Source organism: Delphinus delphis, chromosome 12, assembly GCF_949987515.2.
Source record: "Delphinus delphis chromosome 12, mDelDel1.2, whole genome shotgun sequence".
Lineage (NCBI taxonomy): Eukaryota > Metazoa > Chordata > Mammalia > Artiodactyla > Delphinidae > Delphinus > Delphinus delphis.
In genome coordinates, this window is record NC_082694.2 from 58975122 (window position 1) to 58994415 (window position 19294).

Genomic DNA, 19294 nt, shown 5'->3' on the forward strand with positions numbered 1-19294 from the left:
CAACTTAACTGGCAGGAGTACAAGTGCACTGGGTGGAATCTTTCACTCATATTTTTATAGAGGAAGGGAGAACATCAGCTGCTGTGGCCAGCTAGTTAAGAATATGTCACCAGTGTACTTCCATCCTCTACTGGGGCATTTCCACAGCTGGCTGGACTCTAGCTATCAATAAAGATTAAAAACATTTTAAGACCAAGCATTTAGAAAGTTAGAGGGATTTTTTTTTTTTGGTTAACTTACTGACATATTTGACTTTCCTGAAATCATACCAGGAAAACAAACATAACTTGTAAGGCTGCCTGTTTAACTCTTTGATATGTAAGAGTTCAAATGTTTATCTCAAGTAGTTCTTTTCAAAACTACTGCTTAGGATTTGAAATTTTTTATATTTGAAAATCAACATAATTATTTAATGAAATACAAATTTATAGAGGTATAATTAGAATAAGACTACAGTAAAGTTGAAAGAAACAAGAAAAATACTGAATTCAGGTAACTTTCATCTGAATAAATATATATTTTTAAAAGCACTCATTTTTATAACTTTTCACCAACCACTTAAGTTTATAGTAAATGTGAGTTAGGTACTACATGAAGATTCTTGGTGCCCCAATAAATAGTATTGGTCAAGTGAAAACAGTCGGAGGCCAGATTGCAGTTTATTGACGTAAGAAGGAAGAGCTAAAAATGATAAGTTATTTACTACATGTTATGTCTCTGTAGAATTCTGCATGTACAGAGGAAGAGAGAGATTGGGATGTGGACAGATTGGTACATGTCGCTCTGTTATAGTTGTAAATTTTTATAAACCTTTATCGTAAATAGCTTAAAGTAACAAAGGAGAAATCAGGAGGGGCTTGGGATGGAGAGTCTTATGAGATGTTGAGATCTTGGGAAATATGAGCCATTTAAGTACTACATACTTATTTTTCAGATGTCAGGGCCTAAATAGGCCTCAGCTTACATAGTGATGGTGTGCCTCTGATGGGAATAAGAAGGAAAATGCAATAAATAGATTTTTCTTTTCTGGACTGTTTCCTTCAGGATGGCTCCAGAAGTCGCAGCCGTTGAGAGGAAAGGCGGGTACAATCAGCTTTGTGATCTCTGGGCAGTGGGGATCACTGCCATAGAACTTGCTGAGCTGCAGCCTCCTATGTTTGACTTACACCCAATGAGGTCAGTGTGTCATAGTTAAAGAATCCTGTGCTTAAATTAAGGTCGCCTCCCCCCCTCCCAGTATTATTTATTATGTCATGAACAAGTAATATTCTTAGTCTTGCTTTACCTTATTTGGGAATTATAGTAATAGAATTAATATTATATATTAAAATATGCAATCTTAAAATGCTGTGTAATGGTTGTTGATTTTTCAGAGCATTATTTCTAATGACAAAAAGCAATTTTCAGCCTCCTAAACTAAAGGATAAAATGAAGTGGTAAGTATTTTTGTGTTATTTACTTTTATAGTCATGAGCAAAAAAATAATTGAAATTTTAAAATCTGATTTTCAAAATTTCTTAGGTCAAATAGTTTTCATCATTTTGTGAAAATGGCACTTACCAAAAATCCAAAAAAAAGACCTACTGCTGAAAAGCTACTACAGGTATTATTTTTGCCCTGAAATATATCTTTTTTCAAAATATAAAATGTCACTCAAACAGACTTCTAATAAGTGTTCTGTACTATGTTATTTTATTTTTATAGCACCCGTTTGTCACACAGCCTTTGACACGGTCTTTGGCAATCGAACTGTTGGATAAAGTGAATAATCCAGATCATTCCACTTACCATGATTTTGATGATGATGATCCTGAGGTAGGAACTGTTTTTACCAAGTAGTATATAACATACATGTATATATGTATGTACATCTGAAAACTCAGTTCTTTTAAGTTCTGAATCTAGTTTAAATCAACTCTTGAGGGAAGATTAGCTCCTTGACTTTGGAAGTCATGAGCTGGATTTTTCCTGTTGACTACTTATAGAGTCTGTTTTCTGAAAATGGCAAAGGCAGAATTATCTAATCTACTTCTTGAAATTACTGTAGTTTTTTTAAAGTAGTCATTTTAGATGAAGTTGCAAATAAATAATCCATTGTAAAAGAGAATGAAAATGGGAAGCACCTACACAAGATGTTAGAATATACATAAAATTTCTGTTCCATTTTCTTCTCAAAAAGAATCCTTGTACAATACTTCATGAGTTATTAGTGGTTAGTAGAAAGTATAGGATTGACTTTGTTAGTGACTATTACCCTAATTGTCTGCTGTAGACGTGTTTAAAAATGAGCCAGTGTAGTTAGAGAATTAAATAACCCTAGTATCATGGGAGCATTGGTATGAGTGGAAGCTTCACTTCGGCTGGCATATGTAACATTCCTAACTCAGCTAATAATTGTGGCACCTAAGATAAACTCAGTATATGTGACATGTCAGAATTCTGTTACTGGGTCTGTAACTGAGCTGGATAGCCTTGAACTTGACTGGCTTTTGGAAGGTTCTTAAAATGGTGTAAATTCCATTGATGATACTGAAGGAATGATAGCTCTCAGTGGTCAGAAAGGTGGTCTCAGATTGTCTTAGGTAAGAGAGAACCTTTCTATCAATTCGTCATTGTTCTAGCTTGTCATCTTTATACAACTATAAATAAGCTACTATCCCTTTGTTTAAAGGTCTGGAAAAGCATTTGAAAACAAAAAACTTAAGAATTGTAAAGTATTATTGACTTTATACTAGGGAGAAATTGGGTTTTGTTGTTTTGCTTTATAAATTCTTCTATAATTTAATATACAGGTGTTCCTTCATTTGCATGGTAGTAAAGGACTGTACAAATGACCAAGTAAGGTGAAATCCTGCAAAGCGATCTTTTTTTTTTTTGAAAGGATCCAACAGCATTTTTTTGCATGTAAATTTATTTATTTATTTATTTATGGCTGCATTGGGTCTTTGTTGCTGAGCGGGGCTTTCTCTAGTTGCGGTGAGCAGGGGCTACTCTTCTTTACAGTGCACGGGCTTCTCATTGCGGTGGCTTCTCTTGTGGTGGAGCACGGGCTCTAGGCGCGAGGGCTTCAGTAGTTGTGGCATGTGGTCTCAATAGTTGTGACTCTCGGGCTCTAGAGCGCAGGCTCAGTAGCTGTGGTGCACGGGCTTAGTTGCTCCGCAGCATGTGGGATCTTCCCGGACCAGGGCTCGAACCCGTGTCCCCTGCATTGGCAGGCGGACTCTCAACCACTGCGCCACCAGGGACGTCCCCTGCAAAGCAATCTTAATACTCAAGGAGAAAAATTATAATTGTTTTGTGACCTTAAAAAATTTGTGTTAGAAGATTAAAAACTCTCTTATTGTCAGTTTTAAATGTATAGGGGAATGAAAAAATAGTAAAACTAAAATTTTATTTAGTACATTGTAAAGTATTAGAACCTGTGAGAATTGTTTCTTTTCTTTGTTTAAAAAAAAAAAACCACTTCCATGGATTGTTTCATTATCAAGTAGTCTGTTTATTGAGTAGATTGCATAGTGTTTGCCTTCTTCTTGTCATATAACTTTATGACACAGAACAAGTATCTTCTTTATGCTTTGGTGAATGTCAGATTCCTTTCTAAGTTCAGATCAGCTTCCAGTATTTTATCCTTTGAACTTTCAATGCATGAAATAATCTCAGTATTCCTGTGATGTGAAATTTTTTGCTAGCGCCCCTTCTTTTGGGGCACCTTCATCCTTTTTATCAGAACGTCTTTCTTCACTTATGTCAGGTTCAGCCTCACTAAGTTACCCTGGCTGTGTGTCCACAGTCTCTTGAACAGTGGCAGCGTCAGCATTCTCACAGTCAGCTATTTTCTCCTGTAACTTCATTTATGTTTGATTCAAACTTCATTTCCAACATTATCCAGAGTTATCACTTTCTGTTTCTTTGCAGCAGTTTTATCTTTGTTGGCTAATTTCTTCTTTCAGTTACCAATTTTTGTAAAAATGTCACATGAGTATATTATCACTGAGAGACAAGGAGACAACACAACTACACACTTTGCTGTCTGTGCATGAACTGAATAACAGATACTCAGTGACCAGTCACAGACAGACTTTGAAAGTAGTGACGTGATGAGTTACGGATCATGATGTGCATCTGTTATTCACATAGTGATCTGTGGACTGACAAGCAGGCAGTGAAGTTTGTGTTTTATGCAATTATAATTAATATACTGAATGTTGATAAGATTAATATACTGAATAATATACAATTGTTATATAATATTATACAACTAATAAACTAGTGACTGAAATTTGAACCATGTTATAGAGGACTAGTGTAATTTAATTATATTCTACTAACTGAAATTTGTGCATATCAAGACTACAGGACGAGGACCTCCTGTACTCTTTCAGTGCACTAGATGCTGCATTGTTGTCCCTTACTTCATCCTGTTTACTTGTTGTGCTGAATTATAAAGTCCTTTAAAATGTGTTTAAAGAGGAGAAATAATAAACCAAATATAGAAGCAACCTGTGGAATAAAGATTCTTCTGAAATTTTCTCATATAGCAGAGAAAGAAATTTCTCCTTATCAAGACTATGTTATTAGTATTATAATTGTTGGATAGGGAGGAGGGTAACTTTTCTTCCCACCATAGTTTAAGATCATACTTTCCCCAGAGAAATCTATAGTAATTTATACATATAGAATACTACAATATATGTTATACATAATAGGTAGTATCTGAGTCTTATTATTTGCAAATGATTTGTAATTATAATTGCTGAGTACTGTGTTGTCACTCAGAATTTGAACGTGTCTAACTAGCATTTCGGTACTTGCTGTGATACTATATAATACTGTGTGGAAATTGAATTCTCTTGAAAATATTGAGCATGTGTACTAGTTCTACTTTAGTCTTTAGTTGTTTTAGTTTAGTATACATTATTCACAGTGGAAGAAAGTTGACTTTTCATGTAGGGTTCCCATGTAGTTTCTATTTTAGAAGTACTACACATTGAAGTAATTGTGATTAATAGCATTGTCTTCTCCTGTATGTTAACCCATGTACTAGGTACAGCATTATAAGATTTAATAATTTTATAATTGCACTGTTGACGCTGGGAAAGTAAAACTGTTCTCATAGAAAGCATAGATTTCATCCAAGTTCACTGATAACAGCAGTATGTGTGACTAATCTAACATGACACCTATTTTTGCTTGTTTGTTTTTGCTCCAAATATTGTGATCAAAAGTCCAGGGTTTTTCTTGTTCTGTGGCTAACTAGCTGAATGTCCTCATCTATAAAATGAAGACTGATACTTGTTTCACAAGTTTATTTTGAGGACAGAACGAGCTAAGGTATATGAAAGCACTTCGTAAACTACAAATCACTGTGTACATGTAAAGTTTAAATACTTAATTTTTAAAATTATTTTTGCTACTGTTTTACTACATTGGTGTTTTAATATTTGGGTCTTAGATTCATATATTTTTATTTCCTGAGAGGTGCCTACACTGAGAATAGTTATCTCGGGTCCTGTTTTTTATTTGCCTTATAGAGTCTTAAGAATTTGAGCTCAAATGTTTATGAATTACATTTTCCAAAAGATATGTGTAAGAGTGTATCTCCTTCAAAGGTAGTAAAACTTCAAAGATAGTGTTTCACACACAGAAGAAAAAACCTATTTGGTACATGAAATAGATGCTGGCATCACCTCTTAAAGTGAAGCCTTAGAGTGTATAGAATGGAGTTGCAGAAGCTTTTCAAATAGGGCCTTTTTTACTCCATAAGGTTGGAGGAATGTCCATGAATTAATAGTAAGAAGAACTCATCCCCACTTCGCCTACCCCCCAGGATATTTCTCTCTGAAAGTGACAGTACACATAGAGAGATTTTAATAAAATAAAAGGAAAGAAAATAGAGTGCTGCTTCTACAAGAAAAAGCATTAAGGTGGGGAAAATGTTGTGTTTACTAGGTAAGAAGACCATAAATCATTAATGCCTTTAGCATTATTTCATTTCATTTATCTCATCCTTCTTGATATAAGAAGTTGAGGCAGATTTTTTTTCAATTACAATTTTCTCCTCTGCAACAGGGAAAGCTAGCTGCAGCTTTTGAACAGCTATTGTGTTGTTGAAATATTCAATTTTGAATATTTATTTCTATTCAACTCATAGAACATTTATTGGGAACCTGCTGTGGATAACGTATATCCCTAATCTTAAGCTCCCAGTTTGAGGAGTAAGAAGCTTTCAGTTTCTGGTTGCCATTTTTTAAACAAATATTAGCAAAGTTGTATTTTGTTCCCATTTTTATATGAAGAGAAGTATTTCTTTCATATTTGGGTAATTCTGTGGACCAGACTGTGGCTTGTCATTGATTTTGTTCTTTCCTAGCCTCTTGTTGCTGTCCCACATAGAATTCACTCAACAAGTAGAAATGTGAGAGAAGAAAAAACACGCTCGGAGATAAACTGTAAGTGTATCCTGTACACAGTTTATAATTTAACAATAAAAAATAAGATTTCAAGTTTTAATTTAGTTGCCGTTATTTTTGCTTCATTTTCTTCCAAGTAGTTTTTCTTATTAGATGCTTTGAAAGGTAGAGTTTAATTAAGGCAGTAAGAATTTCATTTTCCTTACTCCTGAGGACTTTCTGGTGGTGTCTGGGGGCGTGTATTTATGTTGTTTGGGAAGAGGAATAAAATTCCTAGAATAGGCAGGATAGAAGTAATCAAGGCAGTGCTCCCTAAACTTCCATGTGGATAGAACTTGCCTAGAGAGCTTGCTAAAATGCGGTTTCTGATTCAGTAGATCTGGGGTGAGACCTGAGGTTCTTTACTTCTAACAAGCTCCCAGGTTAGATAGAAGCTGATGGTCCAGGAGAGCCAGGAGAGGGAGAGGTCTGCACATGTAAAAGCTAAGTAAGGTTAAGTAGGGACAGGCACTATCACCATTTAATAGAAAACAAAAAGAAATGCAGAGATGAATAGATCTGCCTGTGGGATGGAGTCGTACACCTGGTTAACAGCAAGCCCTAGATCTCTCGGCTTCCAGCCCAGCGATCTTTCGCAAACACGGCTCCACTTCAGAAACCACGTCAGCACGCCTGTGTGGCTTTCACACTGCAAGTCCTTTGTGAACCTTCCTTTGGAATTTTGGCTGGACCGTACGCTGTGTTAAGTTCTTGGCAGAGTTTGTTGCTGAAGCTACCTGGAAATGCTCTTAAAAGAAGGAAATTCTTGAAAGAAAGCACCATCTAATTTACAAAAAGCCCATGACTGGGATTTGTACTTTGCCTACAGTTAGCTGTGTGACCATATAAACTTAACCTTTAAAGCTCCCTCTGAAACCATGTGATTTAAATTTGCTAATTTTTCCCCAAAAGTATTTTTCTGAAAATGACAACCTTAGCATGTGAGCATTTCCCATTATTTTATTTTTTTTTTTTTGCGGTACGCGGACCTCTCACTGTTTTGGCCTCTCCCGTTGCGGAGCACAGGCTCCGGACGCGCAGGCCCAGCGGCCATGGCTCACGGGCCCAGCCGCTCCGCGGCATGCGGGATCCTCCCAGACCGGGGTACGAACCCGTGTCCCCTGCATCGGCAGGCGGACTCTCAACCACTGCGCCACCAGGGAAGCCCTCCCATTATTTTTTAATGTACAAAAAGTAATTACAATACATCTTTGTCATTTCTTTAATAATACAAAAGGTGATTAGAGCTGCCTTTGCAGTTAGAAAACCTTATGTGTTCAGTACTACTGAAAATCTAAAGTACTTTCTATCTTGTTATCCAATTCTGTTTTTAAATTGTATTGTCAGGCCCTTTACTGCAAAGTGCAGTTTCCTGTTAGTCATTCTTTACTAGTTTATATCAGTGATTCTCAGCTCCTAACTGCACATGTGTGTACGTGCTATTTGAAACTATAGATGCCTTCACCCTAGTTTTTCTGAGACTCTGATATGCCCTCCTTTTGATGGACATCTTCTCTTCTCCTGTGTTTGCCGGTAAGAAAGGTGTTGTATCCCTCTAGTATGTTGAGGTAGCAACAGGATTAAAACCACCACTTCTTACAGTTTGTGGGTTTGATGTTTGAGGCTTTAAAATCTTATGCAGTGTTGTAGTATCTGCTTTCTTAGGATGTTTTATGATTTTATGTGAGATGTGATATATAGAATAATCAGTCATGCTATTGACGATAAAGGCAGGCTTTAGAGAAAATAATTTATTTTAGTATTTGTATACATTTGTTGCTCTTGATAATGTTTTATGTTTACAATTACATGGTATCTCTCCATGCAACCAGGGTTTTCTCTTTATTAAACTAAATGGTGTTTGGGCAACATGTATGTAAAAATCGGCTCACTTGCAGAAAGTCTGTTGCTCTTTCCCTTTTAGGAAGTCCCCTCTGCCTTCAGTTAAATATGATAAGCAGAGACTTGATTTAAGAAGAAATAATTCTGGGGCTCTTCCTGTCTGCCATAGTAGGATCAGTTTTGACCCCTAATGGCTAGTGATGGGTCGGCAAGTGATCATGTCGGAGCTATTTCAAAGAAGCTAAGAAGGAGTTTTCATATGGATAGTAAAATATAAATTTATGGTGTGTCGCTTGACATACGTTCAAGGAGATGGTAGCAGAAACGGAGATCAAGACCAGTAGACAATTACAGATAAGTAGGAATTTTCGACATTATTAAGAACATCATAAATAGCACTGTAGCCTGGGATGATTGCCCAGCAGTTATTTGAACAGTATTGCAATGTCTTGTGGCAGAAACTTATCATAACTTTAGGGAATTTGGATAGAACAGAAGAGTGATACCAGTGTAAGGCATGAAGAATGAATCTCTGTAGGGACTTCGCTGTATGGGCTCCTGTCTCTGGAAAAGTGTTCCCACAGAGTACAGGGGTATTGAATACCTACTACAGTTGGGGTTCTGTCCTTGCTATGAAAATTAGTCTAGGGACTTCCCTGGTGGCACAGTAGTTAAGAATCCACCTGCCAATGCAGGGGACAGGGGTTCAAGCCCTGGTCCGGGAAGATCCCACATGCCACAGAGCAACTAAACCCATGCGCCACAACTACTGAGCCTGTGCTCTAGAGCCCGCAAGCCACAACTACTGACCTGCATGCCCCAACTACTGAAGCCCACAAGCCTAGAGCCCGTGCTCCACAAGAGAAGCTGCCACAATGAGAAGCCCATGCACTGCAATGAAGAGTAGACCCTGCTCGCCGCAACTAGAGAAAGCCCGCGTGCAGCAACGAAGACTCAACACAGCCAAAAAATAATAATAATAAAAATGAAAGTCTAAGACAGCATCCCTGCACCCCTGTACTTAGTGATTATGCAGTCTGGTGGAAACAGGCATGTTCACATGTGATGATAACACAAGGCAGATAATGCATGAAACTGTCCTCATGTAATTTTATTACAGATTTAATTTTGCCATTTGATGACAAGTTTAGGTGAGAGTTGTTCAGTAGGGCCTCTGTCAACGTGATATATGTATATATATATATGTGTGTGTGTGTGTGTATATATATATAATATGTTTTAATACCTTAATAAAATCTATTTTGTAATCTTTGATATGTGATCATATGTGCACAGGTTTGAGGAACCCATTATTGAACAGCCTACTTATCTCTAAGGGCCAGAATTTGATATCTAGTGCGTAACAGCTATAAAGCATATACATACTTCTTCACGCACCTGGAGATCTCGTAGGGCTGTGTTTCTCAACCTTTTTTACTTGTGCCTCCTACTGCTAAATATTCAAATCTCATGATCTCCTTTATTTGGCATTAACATTCACAGTAAACCATACATACTAAGCTAAAATCAAAACAGTTATAAAACGATTGTGCTTTGAAATCTCACTCGCTTCCCTGCCTCGATTGAGAACTGCTGTTTTGGCTGAGCTCTTACTAGTTGAGCGGTGATATTATTTGTGACTGTCTGTTTTTCTTCTTTTTAATGTTTTATATTTGTGCCTCTGCTTTTATCTCAGTGGTCTTGAATGCTGTACCCAGGTTATAAAAGTAGATAATGACAATGATAATGAGATACAGAAATTAAAGGTAAAGGTAGTGAAACATTCATTAAATTAGAATAGCAGGGGGAAGGGTGAATGTAGTACAGTCAATTTATGTTGGCTCTAGTATTTAGTTTATACTTTAGCTGCAGAAGTGTAGTTATTGTTGTATAACAAATTACCCCAAAATTTAGCAGCTTAAAACAATAAACATTTATTATCTCACACATATTCTAAGGGTCAGGAGTCCAGGACAGCCTCGCTGGGTGGTTCTGCCTCAGGGTCTGTCATGACAATCAGGGTGTCAGCTGGGGCTGCAGTCTGCCAAGGGCTTAACTGAGGTGGAAGATTTGCTTCCAAGGTTACTCACGGAGCTGTTAGCCCAAGGCTTCAGTTCCTGGCAGTGTAGCCTCTCCTTAGGACTGCTCACAGCGTGACTTCCTCCAGAGCAAGTGATCCAGTAGAGAGAGCCCAAGACAGAAGCCTTATCTCTGAAGTTATATGCCATCATTCTGCCGTTTTCGTCTGGTCACATAGACCACCCCAGGGAAGTGGGAAGGAAGTACACAAGTTTATGAACACCAGGAGGCAGGACTCATTAGAGACCATCTTGCAGGCTGGCTTCCAGAAATAGCTCTGCCTGAATTGCTGTCTGTACACCGAAGTACTGAGTTAAGATTGTCTCTATTTTATGCTGGGTCACAGTGAAGTAGCACCTTAGATCCTGACTGTAACGTACACGTAATTTTGTTAATCATCTTTTTTTTTACTACAGAAAAGGCCTAGGATTATTAGATTAAGCTTTAACAGCTTAGACTTTCTTGGGTTTTTTCCAGCTAACAGATTCTTTATTTAAATCTTTGGATTGTGATCAGTCTATGGTAGATGGTAAAATTAAATAGGTTTTGCTATGGGAGTAACTTTTAAAATTATTGTATCATTAAAAATATGGAAACAGATGAAGGCTTTACTGTTTTTCTCTTTTAGTTGGCCAAGTAAAGTTTGATCCACCCTTAAGGAAGGAGACAGAACCACATCATGAACTTGTAAGTAGTGTAGTCTTGGAATCTTAACACTGAAAGTAAATGTTTTAATTAGTCTTTGTGATATGTTGGTACTGACTACAAAAGCTAGTTGTTAATATTTTCAAAGCATTTGGGGAAATAAAAAGGTAACTAATTCTAAAATTTGGAATAAATAAATCTGTGTTGCTGAGATTGAATATTTTCAAAATTATTTTAGGAGAAACTTACTAGTTTCACCATTCGTTGATTAAATGTTTTTAATGCTAGCCTTTTTTTTTTTTTTCATTTTTGCTTTGCAGTTTTTGAGGGACTTTTTACATATATATTTATTAGGATAAATGCCACAATTTTAAACTACAGTGTTGGGCCAGTAATAGCATATCTTCTAATTAAATTTATGGGCAGTTTTTTAAGAGTGTAAACCACCTTTTCTAAATATCAGGACAGAATCCAATCTCTTTGGAGCAACTGAGACTCAGGAGAGACTAGGTGTACAGAGCAGATTAAATTTATCATTTACTTAAAGATTGCTAAAACATTCTTTTCATGATTCTCTTTTGTTAATTTTTTATATACCCCTTTCCAGATATATGATAAAATATTAGGTGTAGTCTCAGAAGCAAAATGCTGTACAAACATTTGAGATGTTAATATTCTATGGAAGAATAAAAAATGAGACTTAAAAAACAAACAAAATTAATCCTAATGAAATTACTTAACCAAAGCTCCAGATTATATGTTTCATTTTTTTCCCTTTTCTGCTTAATAATGAGAAGAAAGTAACTGTTAATGAACGCTCAGGATTGAAGTGGGAACTTTCTTCTTAAATGCTTATTTTAACTCACTTGACTAAAGGCATACAAAGGGAGTCTTTAGCCTTTTAACTTAAAGAGTTGCTCTAATTCAGTATACCAGCATGGAGGAAAGGAATGCTAAAGAAAAATTCTTAAAATGATCATGTTATAATACTTAAGCCTGACCTTTATGTAGAAGATGGAGAAGGTTTAGAAGAAAACATAATCATGATGTTTATAAATGCCAGTTGTTATTTTCTGCTTCTCTTTTTAACTTACCATTGCATGTTTTTAAATTCTGTACTAATTTAGTAACTGTATTATAGAGGAAAGTTGTTGCACTGTTGCTTTTTTAGAAGCTCCTTAATCTGATTTGACTTTGCATTTACCTTAATAAAGTTATGTTAGCAGGACTTACTTCACTTGTGAGTTTCCCATTGTGAATTTGTGGCTTTTAGTCTAAGTGTTAATAACTTGGGTTTCTTGGTCTCTGCTAAACAGCCCGACAGTGATGATTTTTTGGACAGTTCAGAAGAAATATACTACACTGCAAGATCTAATCTGGTATTTCTCATCTTCTGATTTTCTTTGTCAGCGTTGTTTTAGTCTTAATTGCTTTCAGGGTTTTTTAATCAAACATTTTGTCCAGTTTTAATGAACCGGTTTAAGCATTGTTTTATAAGGTCCTGCCAGTTAGCAACCTACCATATATAAAGGATGATAGCAATTTTTTCTACACATTAAATAAACATATTTACTCGAATATATTATAACGTTACAACAAAAAGTTAAAGTTTTTTCTTTTTTATAAGAACATTTTTTTTCTCACTCAGATATGGATTTTTTTCTTTAGAAATTACATTTCCTTATAAAAATGTCCAGTTTGAATAATGTGACTTGTTTTAGTGAACTAGAAACCATCCATATATATACATATCCATATATTACAAAAATAAAATACATATAATTTAAAAAAATAATTTACCCCTGATTAACAGTGAAATCAGTCTCAGATAAAATTTAACTTTGTAGCATTATGAAGTATCCAGTTTTCTCAGGCCAAAATTTGGGTTATAAAAACTCCCTGAAGTTATAAATATTAAGGCTATCTTACCATTAGGTAAGAAAAGATGGGCAATTAACCCTAGTAAATATTAAATAGTACTTTTAATAGTTGCTATTAGATAGTTTTTTCTAGTTCTGTAGCTGGCCAGGGCCCCAAGTTGCCTCCATATTTACTCCTAGATTCCACTTTTCTGCCTTTTCAATCGAATTTTCCTACTCTTTCCTCCCTTTCTGCCTTAATAACATACCTCTTTCAATTCTGGTTAGTTGAAATGATTCTTTACATAAATCCCTATATCTATGCCCAGTAACATTTGTACAACATAAAAGAGATTTTAGACATAATTTCTCTTTTAGGAAAGTTGCAGTCTTGGATCAGTGGAAAATATTTGTATATATAAACTCTTAGCCATGCAACAAAATGTACAGTGCATTGCCCAAATTTTTTCTGGTGGTGACTATTGATGAGGAAAGGCTAACATATAATAGGTACTATGGAAGTCAAAGAAGGAAGAAAGCTTTTGGGTTAATATGGTTCATCTGCCTTCTGGGAGGGACTAAAAGACTGATTGCAATATTTTATAGGAACCATTATATATTTTCCAGGAAAATAATGGACAGTTGACTACTAAGTGTCATGGGAATTAATGTGGGAACAGTCATTGGCACAGTTCTGAGAGACGGCAGATAAAGAGCTGAAATTATGGAATGGTCACACTACTACTAGAATTATGGGATTAGCTCAGAAAAGGAAGATTGAAGTCATCAAAGAGAAAATGATAGATGAAACCATGAGATTGCATGTGTTCCCCAGTTAGGTCTGAAGAAAGAAAGTACAGAAAATTGGTCACCGCAGGGGTGATGCCTGTTTTACAGTCAAAAGTAGAACCAGCGCTGGAGGTGGGAAGAAGCAGTTGGAACACTAGAAGAGTCAGTAAACGGCCCAGAGAGGCCAGAAAGCATGAGGCCATAATTAACCATGTGAGGGGACAAGTGAGGTGCAGTGCCTGAAGACAGCACTGCCAGTGATTTCTGGACTGAAAATTTCTTCAGAATTAGGCATATGTAGGCTAGAATGACAATAGTGACATTTGTTGTGGAAATAAAAGACCACAGAATCAAAAGTTTAAATTGACTCTTTTAGGTATTAATATTCTCCAGGAAAAAACAACATCAAAACCAGAAATATACTACTTATAGAGTTACAAATATTCTTTTCTCTACCCTGTGTGTAACTAGCCTAGTAACTTGAGTGAGTTATCATGGCTCTGTTCCCTAGAACTACCTCCCACACCCCTTACATAATCAGTAGTTTCTTATGATAGAGGGAGCAGCTGACAAGGGAGTCTTGTGACAGAGAAGGGCTTTAGGGACAATTAACTTGTGGATAGTTCTGGCAGAAGAGGGATGAATGAAATATTTGTCAGATCCTACTATTTATAAAATCAACCTTAAAAAGCCCACTTTTAATGATAAAAGCTAACACTTACCTAGAAGTTTTTTTAAACCAGGCTTTATATTCTAAACACTTTAAATATGTTAAATTTTAATCCTTGTTTTACAAATAAGGGGATTTAAAGTGCATAGAAGCTGAAATCGACTTTAACCACCCAACTAAATAATAGTGGAGCTAGGGTTTGACCTAAGCACCCTGGCTCAACAATTCCACCTAAACCACTATTGCCTCTACCCAACAATGGCAATATTTTTTTCCCACTAATACTGGTCTTGTGCTCATGCTCTCTCTCTTTTTAATCAACATATATGTTCCATAGTTATTTTTTTATTGTAGTAAAGTATGCATAACATAAAATGTACCATTGTAACCATTTTTAAGTGTACAGTCCAGTGGCATTAAGTACATTCATATTGTTATGCAACCATCACCACTGTTGATCTGCAGAACGTTTTCATCTTCTCATGCTGCAACTCCTTACCCATTATACAATAACTCCCATTCTGCCATTCTATTTTCTGTCTCTGAATTTTTCTGTACTCTAGGTACCTCATGTAAGTGGAATCATACATTATTTGTCATTTTGTGACAAATAATGTCAGTGACTGGCTCACTTCACTTGGCATAATGTCATAACATCTTCAAGATTCATCCATGTTGTAGCATGTGTCAAAATTTCTTAAGCCTGAATAATATTTCATTATATGTATAACCACATGTTGTTTATCCATTCATCCATCAACGGACACTATTGTGAATAATGCATCTGTGAACCTAGATATACAAGTATCTGTCAAGTTTCTGCTTTTAGTTCTTTTGGGTATATAACTAGAAGGGGAATTGCTGGATCATATGATAATTCTATGCTTGATTTTGGGAGGAATTACCATACGGTTTTCCATAGCTGCTGCATCATTTTACAGTTCCCACCAGCAATGCACAAGGGTTCCAATTTCTCCACATCCTCTTTGACGCTTGCTATTTTCTGGTGTGTGTGTATGTGTATATTATTGAAGTAGAGTTGATTTACAATATTCCATTAGTTTCAGATGTATAGCATAGTGATTCAGGGTTTTTTTTAAGATTATGTTCCATTATAGGTTATTATAAGATACTGGGTATAATTCCCTGTGCTATATAGCAAATCCTTTTTGCTTATCTATTTTATGTGCAGTAGTTTGTTATTCCCATACTCCTAACTTTTTTCTCCCCCTTCCCTCTCCCTTTTGGTAAGCATAAGTTTATTTTCTGTGTTTGTGAGCCTGTTTCTGTTTTGTAAATAGATTCATTTGTATTATTTTTTAGATTCTAAGTGATATCATATGATATTTGTCTTTGTCTGATTTATTTCACTAAGCATAACATTCTCTAGGCCCATCCACGTTGCTGGAAATGGCAATGTTACATTCTTTTTTATGGTTGAGTAATATTCCACTGTGTGTATATACCACATCTTCTGTTGATGGGCACCTGGGTTGCTTCCATGTCTTGGCTATTGTAAATAGTGCTTCTATGAACATTGAAGTGCATGTGTCTTTTCAAATTAGTGTTTTTGTTTTTTGATGTGAAGTGTCCATAATTATTTCAGTCTCCTACTTTCATAGTTCTAAAACCTTAGCACTGTGAACAGGATTTCAACTCTTAAATACTAACTGCTGGCCACTGGAAACCTGATGGACCCAAAATGTCTGGCTGTCATCTTAGTAGACAATTGGCACCAAGATGACAGCCCTAAATCTTTTGGGACCAAAAGAAACATTTACCCCCTTAAAGACCTTGCTGCCTAAAACTTCCATGTCATCAGTGCTTTCTGATTGTTTTAAGTGCTAAGGGTATTCATCTTATGATTTTTGTAAATGAATTTAGAATCATTACTATAGTAAAGGTTTTTTTTTTAATCAGGCAATCATAATATATGAAACCAGAGAAACAGAGCTTGAATTTTAACATTGTTAGTGAGTAGAAAGGTCTTTAAATTTTGAAAGATGCCTGAGTTAAAAAAGCAAAGAAAAAAACTCAGCAAAATTCCATAATAATAAAAGTTTTGCCCATAACCATAAGAATGGATATAGCCGGTCTACAAGATGCTGTCTTTACATTAAAAGGTATTACACATCTGTTCAGCTGCTGCTAATTTTTTCTAATTTTCCTAGTTCTACTAGGCATTTTGGCCCATATACCAGTGAAGAATATATTGAAAGGTAAGAACAGTTGACCCTTAAACAACAAGGGGATTAGGGACACCAGCAGTTGAAAATCCGAGTATAACTTTATAGTTGGCCTTCCTGTGACTCTGCATCTTTGGATTCAGCCAACAGCAGATCACGTGATGTTGTAGTATGTATTTATTGAAAAAATCAGCATATAAGTCGACTCATACAGCTTAAACCCATGTTGTTCCAGGGTCAACTGTATATGTAAAGCACTATGTTAATTACTGTGGAGGAACATAAGTAGTGACATAATCATTGCTCTGAAGAAACTTACAGTATTCCTGAAAAAGTAAGAATAAAGTATTTAGGTTATAATTAAAAACATGTCCAAAAGATATACCCAATTTATCATTATCAGTAACCATAACAGAAGTACTACAAGATTACCCCTGAATTAGGTCAGAATTGAATAAAGTCTATAAATAAAGTTAAATTTATTCTGGAAAAGAAACATCAACTTTGTTAATTTTAAATCTGTTAAACTACTACTTACTATAAAATTTATGTTGTATGGTCACTTTTCTTACCTATTATATATGAAGCAATCTCTAGGGAAAACTCACCTTCATAATTGCACAATTACAGGACATTTTCTAGAGTATCAAGACTAACCTGCTTCAACTGTACTTCAGTAAAATTTAAAAAGAAAAAAAAAAAAACTAACCTGCTGATATTCATTTCCAGCCTTGCTATACAAAAGTCATGTTTATTCACTTTGAGTCCCCTTAAGTATTCTGCTTTTATTAGTCAGAACACTGCTTGTTCAGTTAGTGTTCTGACCCTACTTGCTTTTCTTTTTAAGAAATAAGAATTAGCGAGGGTTTAGTCTCTTTTTACTTCTGTAAATTATCTACCACATTAAAAGGTGTCTCCTAACACCTTACTTGTGTGCCATATTTTCTCATTTTTTTGATGAGAAAAAATTCTGCTATTCTCTTTTTTCTTGGTTAAAACATATTGTTAAAGTATTTTTTCTTTAGTGTTTTTGTAGCCAACTGTAACAATTCTTTTGACTTCCTGCTGTTTTCTCATCAGGTATAGATAGACTTTGTAATCTCCAGATGGGTTTTAAAAAAAAACAATAATAAGATTTTCTTGGTCATGTAGTTTTCTTTTCCAGTGTTCCACGCCACATCCTCTGTTCTTTTTCAGCTCTTGCTGGGACCATGTCTTCTTAGAGGCTCTATACGAGTTCACAAGTACTCCTCTATTCATTAAAACACTGAAGTTAGGACTTTCTGACCCCAAAAGATATTTTAATTGGGCTTAGGTTGACCATCTTAAATTTTTTGCTGAGTGTTCAATTTGAATCTGTACTGGGCTATTGCATGTTGCCATCCATGTTGTTACTGCTTTGACTTTGTGTAGTTAAACACTGTCATTCATTAATAAGTTGATGCCTGATTTATGCTACTAAATTTTTTATGTCTATCCTGGCATGTTCAAATGTATTCTTATTTAGCTTATAAAGAATGGCCATGTTTTACCATCATTTTATAGAGTTATTTTGAGTGCTTTTCCAAGCATAACTTTGGTAGCATTTTTCTATTACAGAATAGAGTCCAAGTCCTTTTGGAAAGCATTTTAGATCAGTCTTTCTTAGACTACCCTAAAGATACGTAAATGACTACTAACTTTGCCCAAGTTTCCCTTTTCTTCCTTTCCTTTTTATTTATTCTCATTTTTCTTGTCTGATTTGCTGTCTGAATTCCTGCCATATAATAAGTGCTTAGTAAATAATAGTTGAATTAAATGAGATTAACTACTTATTAGAAGGACTTAGTGCAATCCTTTTCCTTGATGACATGCCTAGCACATGGGTTTTGTTTTTGTTTTCTTTCCCTATGGATGCTAAAACATAACTTGATTTACGGAGAAGGAATTAATAAAGAATGAAACCCTTTCAATTTTAGCTTTCCTGGTAGGGCTTAACACATGCCACATTTAATCATCAGACCTGGATCTGTCAGCAACTTCTCCCCATCCTGAATGTTATTCTGTATGTGAATTTACAGTCCATTTTCTATTAAAATATTTCATTAGTTATTTCAGATTCTTCTCTTACCTTCCTAAATATATCAGTTGATTTTTTTTAAATTATTATCATCAACCTGGTAACTGTCATGTAGCAGATGAGCTAGCTATTCTTAGGACATATCTATATTTATATAACACAAGCCATGGCCACTCTGCACAAATTACGCTTTTGAAAGCTGTCATTTGATTAAAGGCTTAACAGATTATATTGGCTAAAGAGGTTGCTGGTCTGGTAGAAGGGCCCAGTTATGCATAGCTGAAGAAAATGAAGTTGAATTCAGAAAGGTATTCATTGAGATTAGTACTTTTCTTTACTAAATACCGAAGCTTAAAGTCTCCTATATAAAGTCATGACCACTTAAATAGTGCAGCATAATAACTGTGTGGCAGTCTTATGATAATAGCAATTTCATCCTATTAAGATCTATCATTACAAATTAAAGAGAACAGGTATCCGAATTTCATTAGAATTTTATGTGATACCAGTGTGACAGTTCACTAATCTTTTTTGTTTATGATGTGTTATCTCTTCTGTCACTGGTAAGAACATACATTATTATGCATGGAAGAACACAATTATTGAAGAAGACAAAATTTGAGCCTTGTCTAAACCAGGCTTTTGGCTTTTGGCTTTTAACTTTTCACTTAAATGTGATGTATTGCTTAGAAGTCTTGTATTTCTAGGCTTAGTAT

The 19294-nt window shown here is 35.4% G+C and overlaps 1 protein-coding gene across 4 annotated transcripts in view; it reads left to right on the forward strand.

Annotated features, from left to right (window-relative positions):
• Nucleotides 1-19294, forward strand: part of MAP4K3 (mitogen-activated protein kinase kinase kinase kinase 3) — a 192847-nt gene that overhangs the window by 131813 nt on the left and 41740 nt on the right. For 3 of the 4 annotated variants that reach the window (XR_009521463.1, XM_060026758.1, XM_060026760.1), the window contains 7 exons: nt 1045-1176; nt 1374-1436; nt 1522-1603; nt 1705-1815; nt 6371-6449; nt 10999-11057; nt 12332-12394. Coding sequence is in view for 3 of the 4 variants with exons in the window: in XM_060026758.1 (XP_059882741.1) it covers nt 1045-1176; nt 1374-1436; nt 1522-1603; nt 1705-1815; nt 6371-6449; nt 10999-11057; nt 12332-12394 (589 nt within the window). In the remaining variant the exon portion in view is untranslated. The remainder of the gene's footprint in view (nt 1-1044; nt 1177-1373; nt 1437-1521; nt 1604-1704; nt 1816-6370; nt 6450-10998; nt 11058-12331; nt 12395-19294) is intronic. The other variant, XM_060026759.1, reaches the window with a different exon arrangement.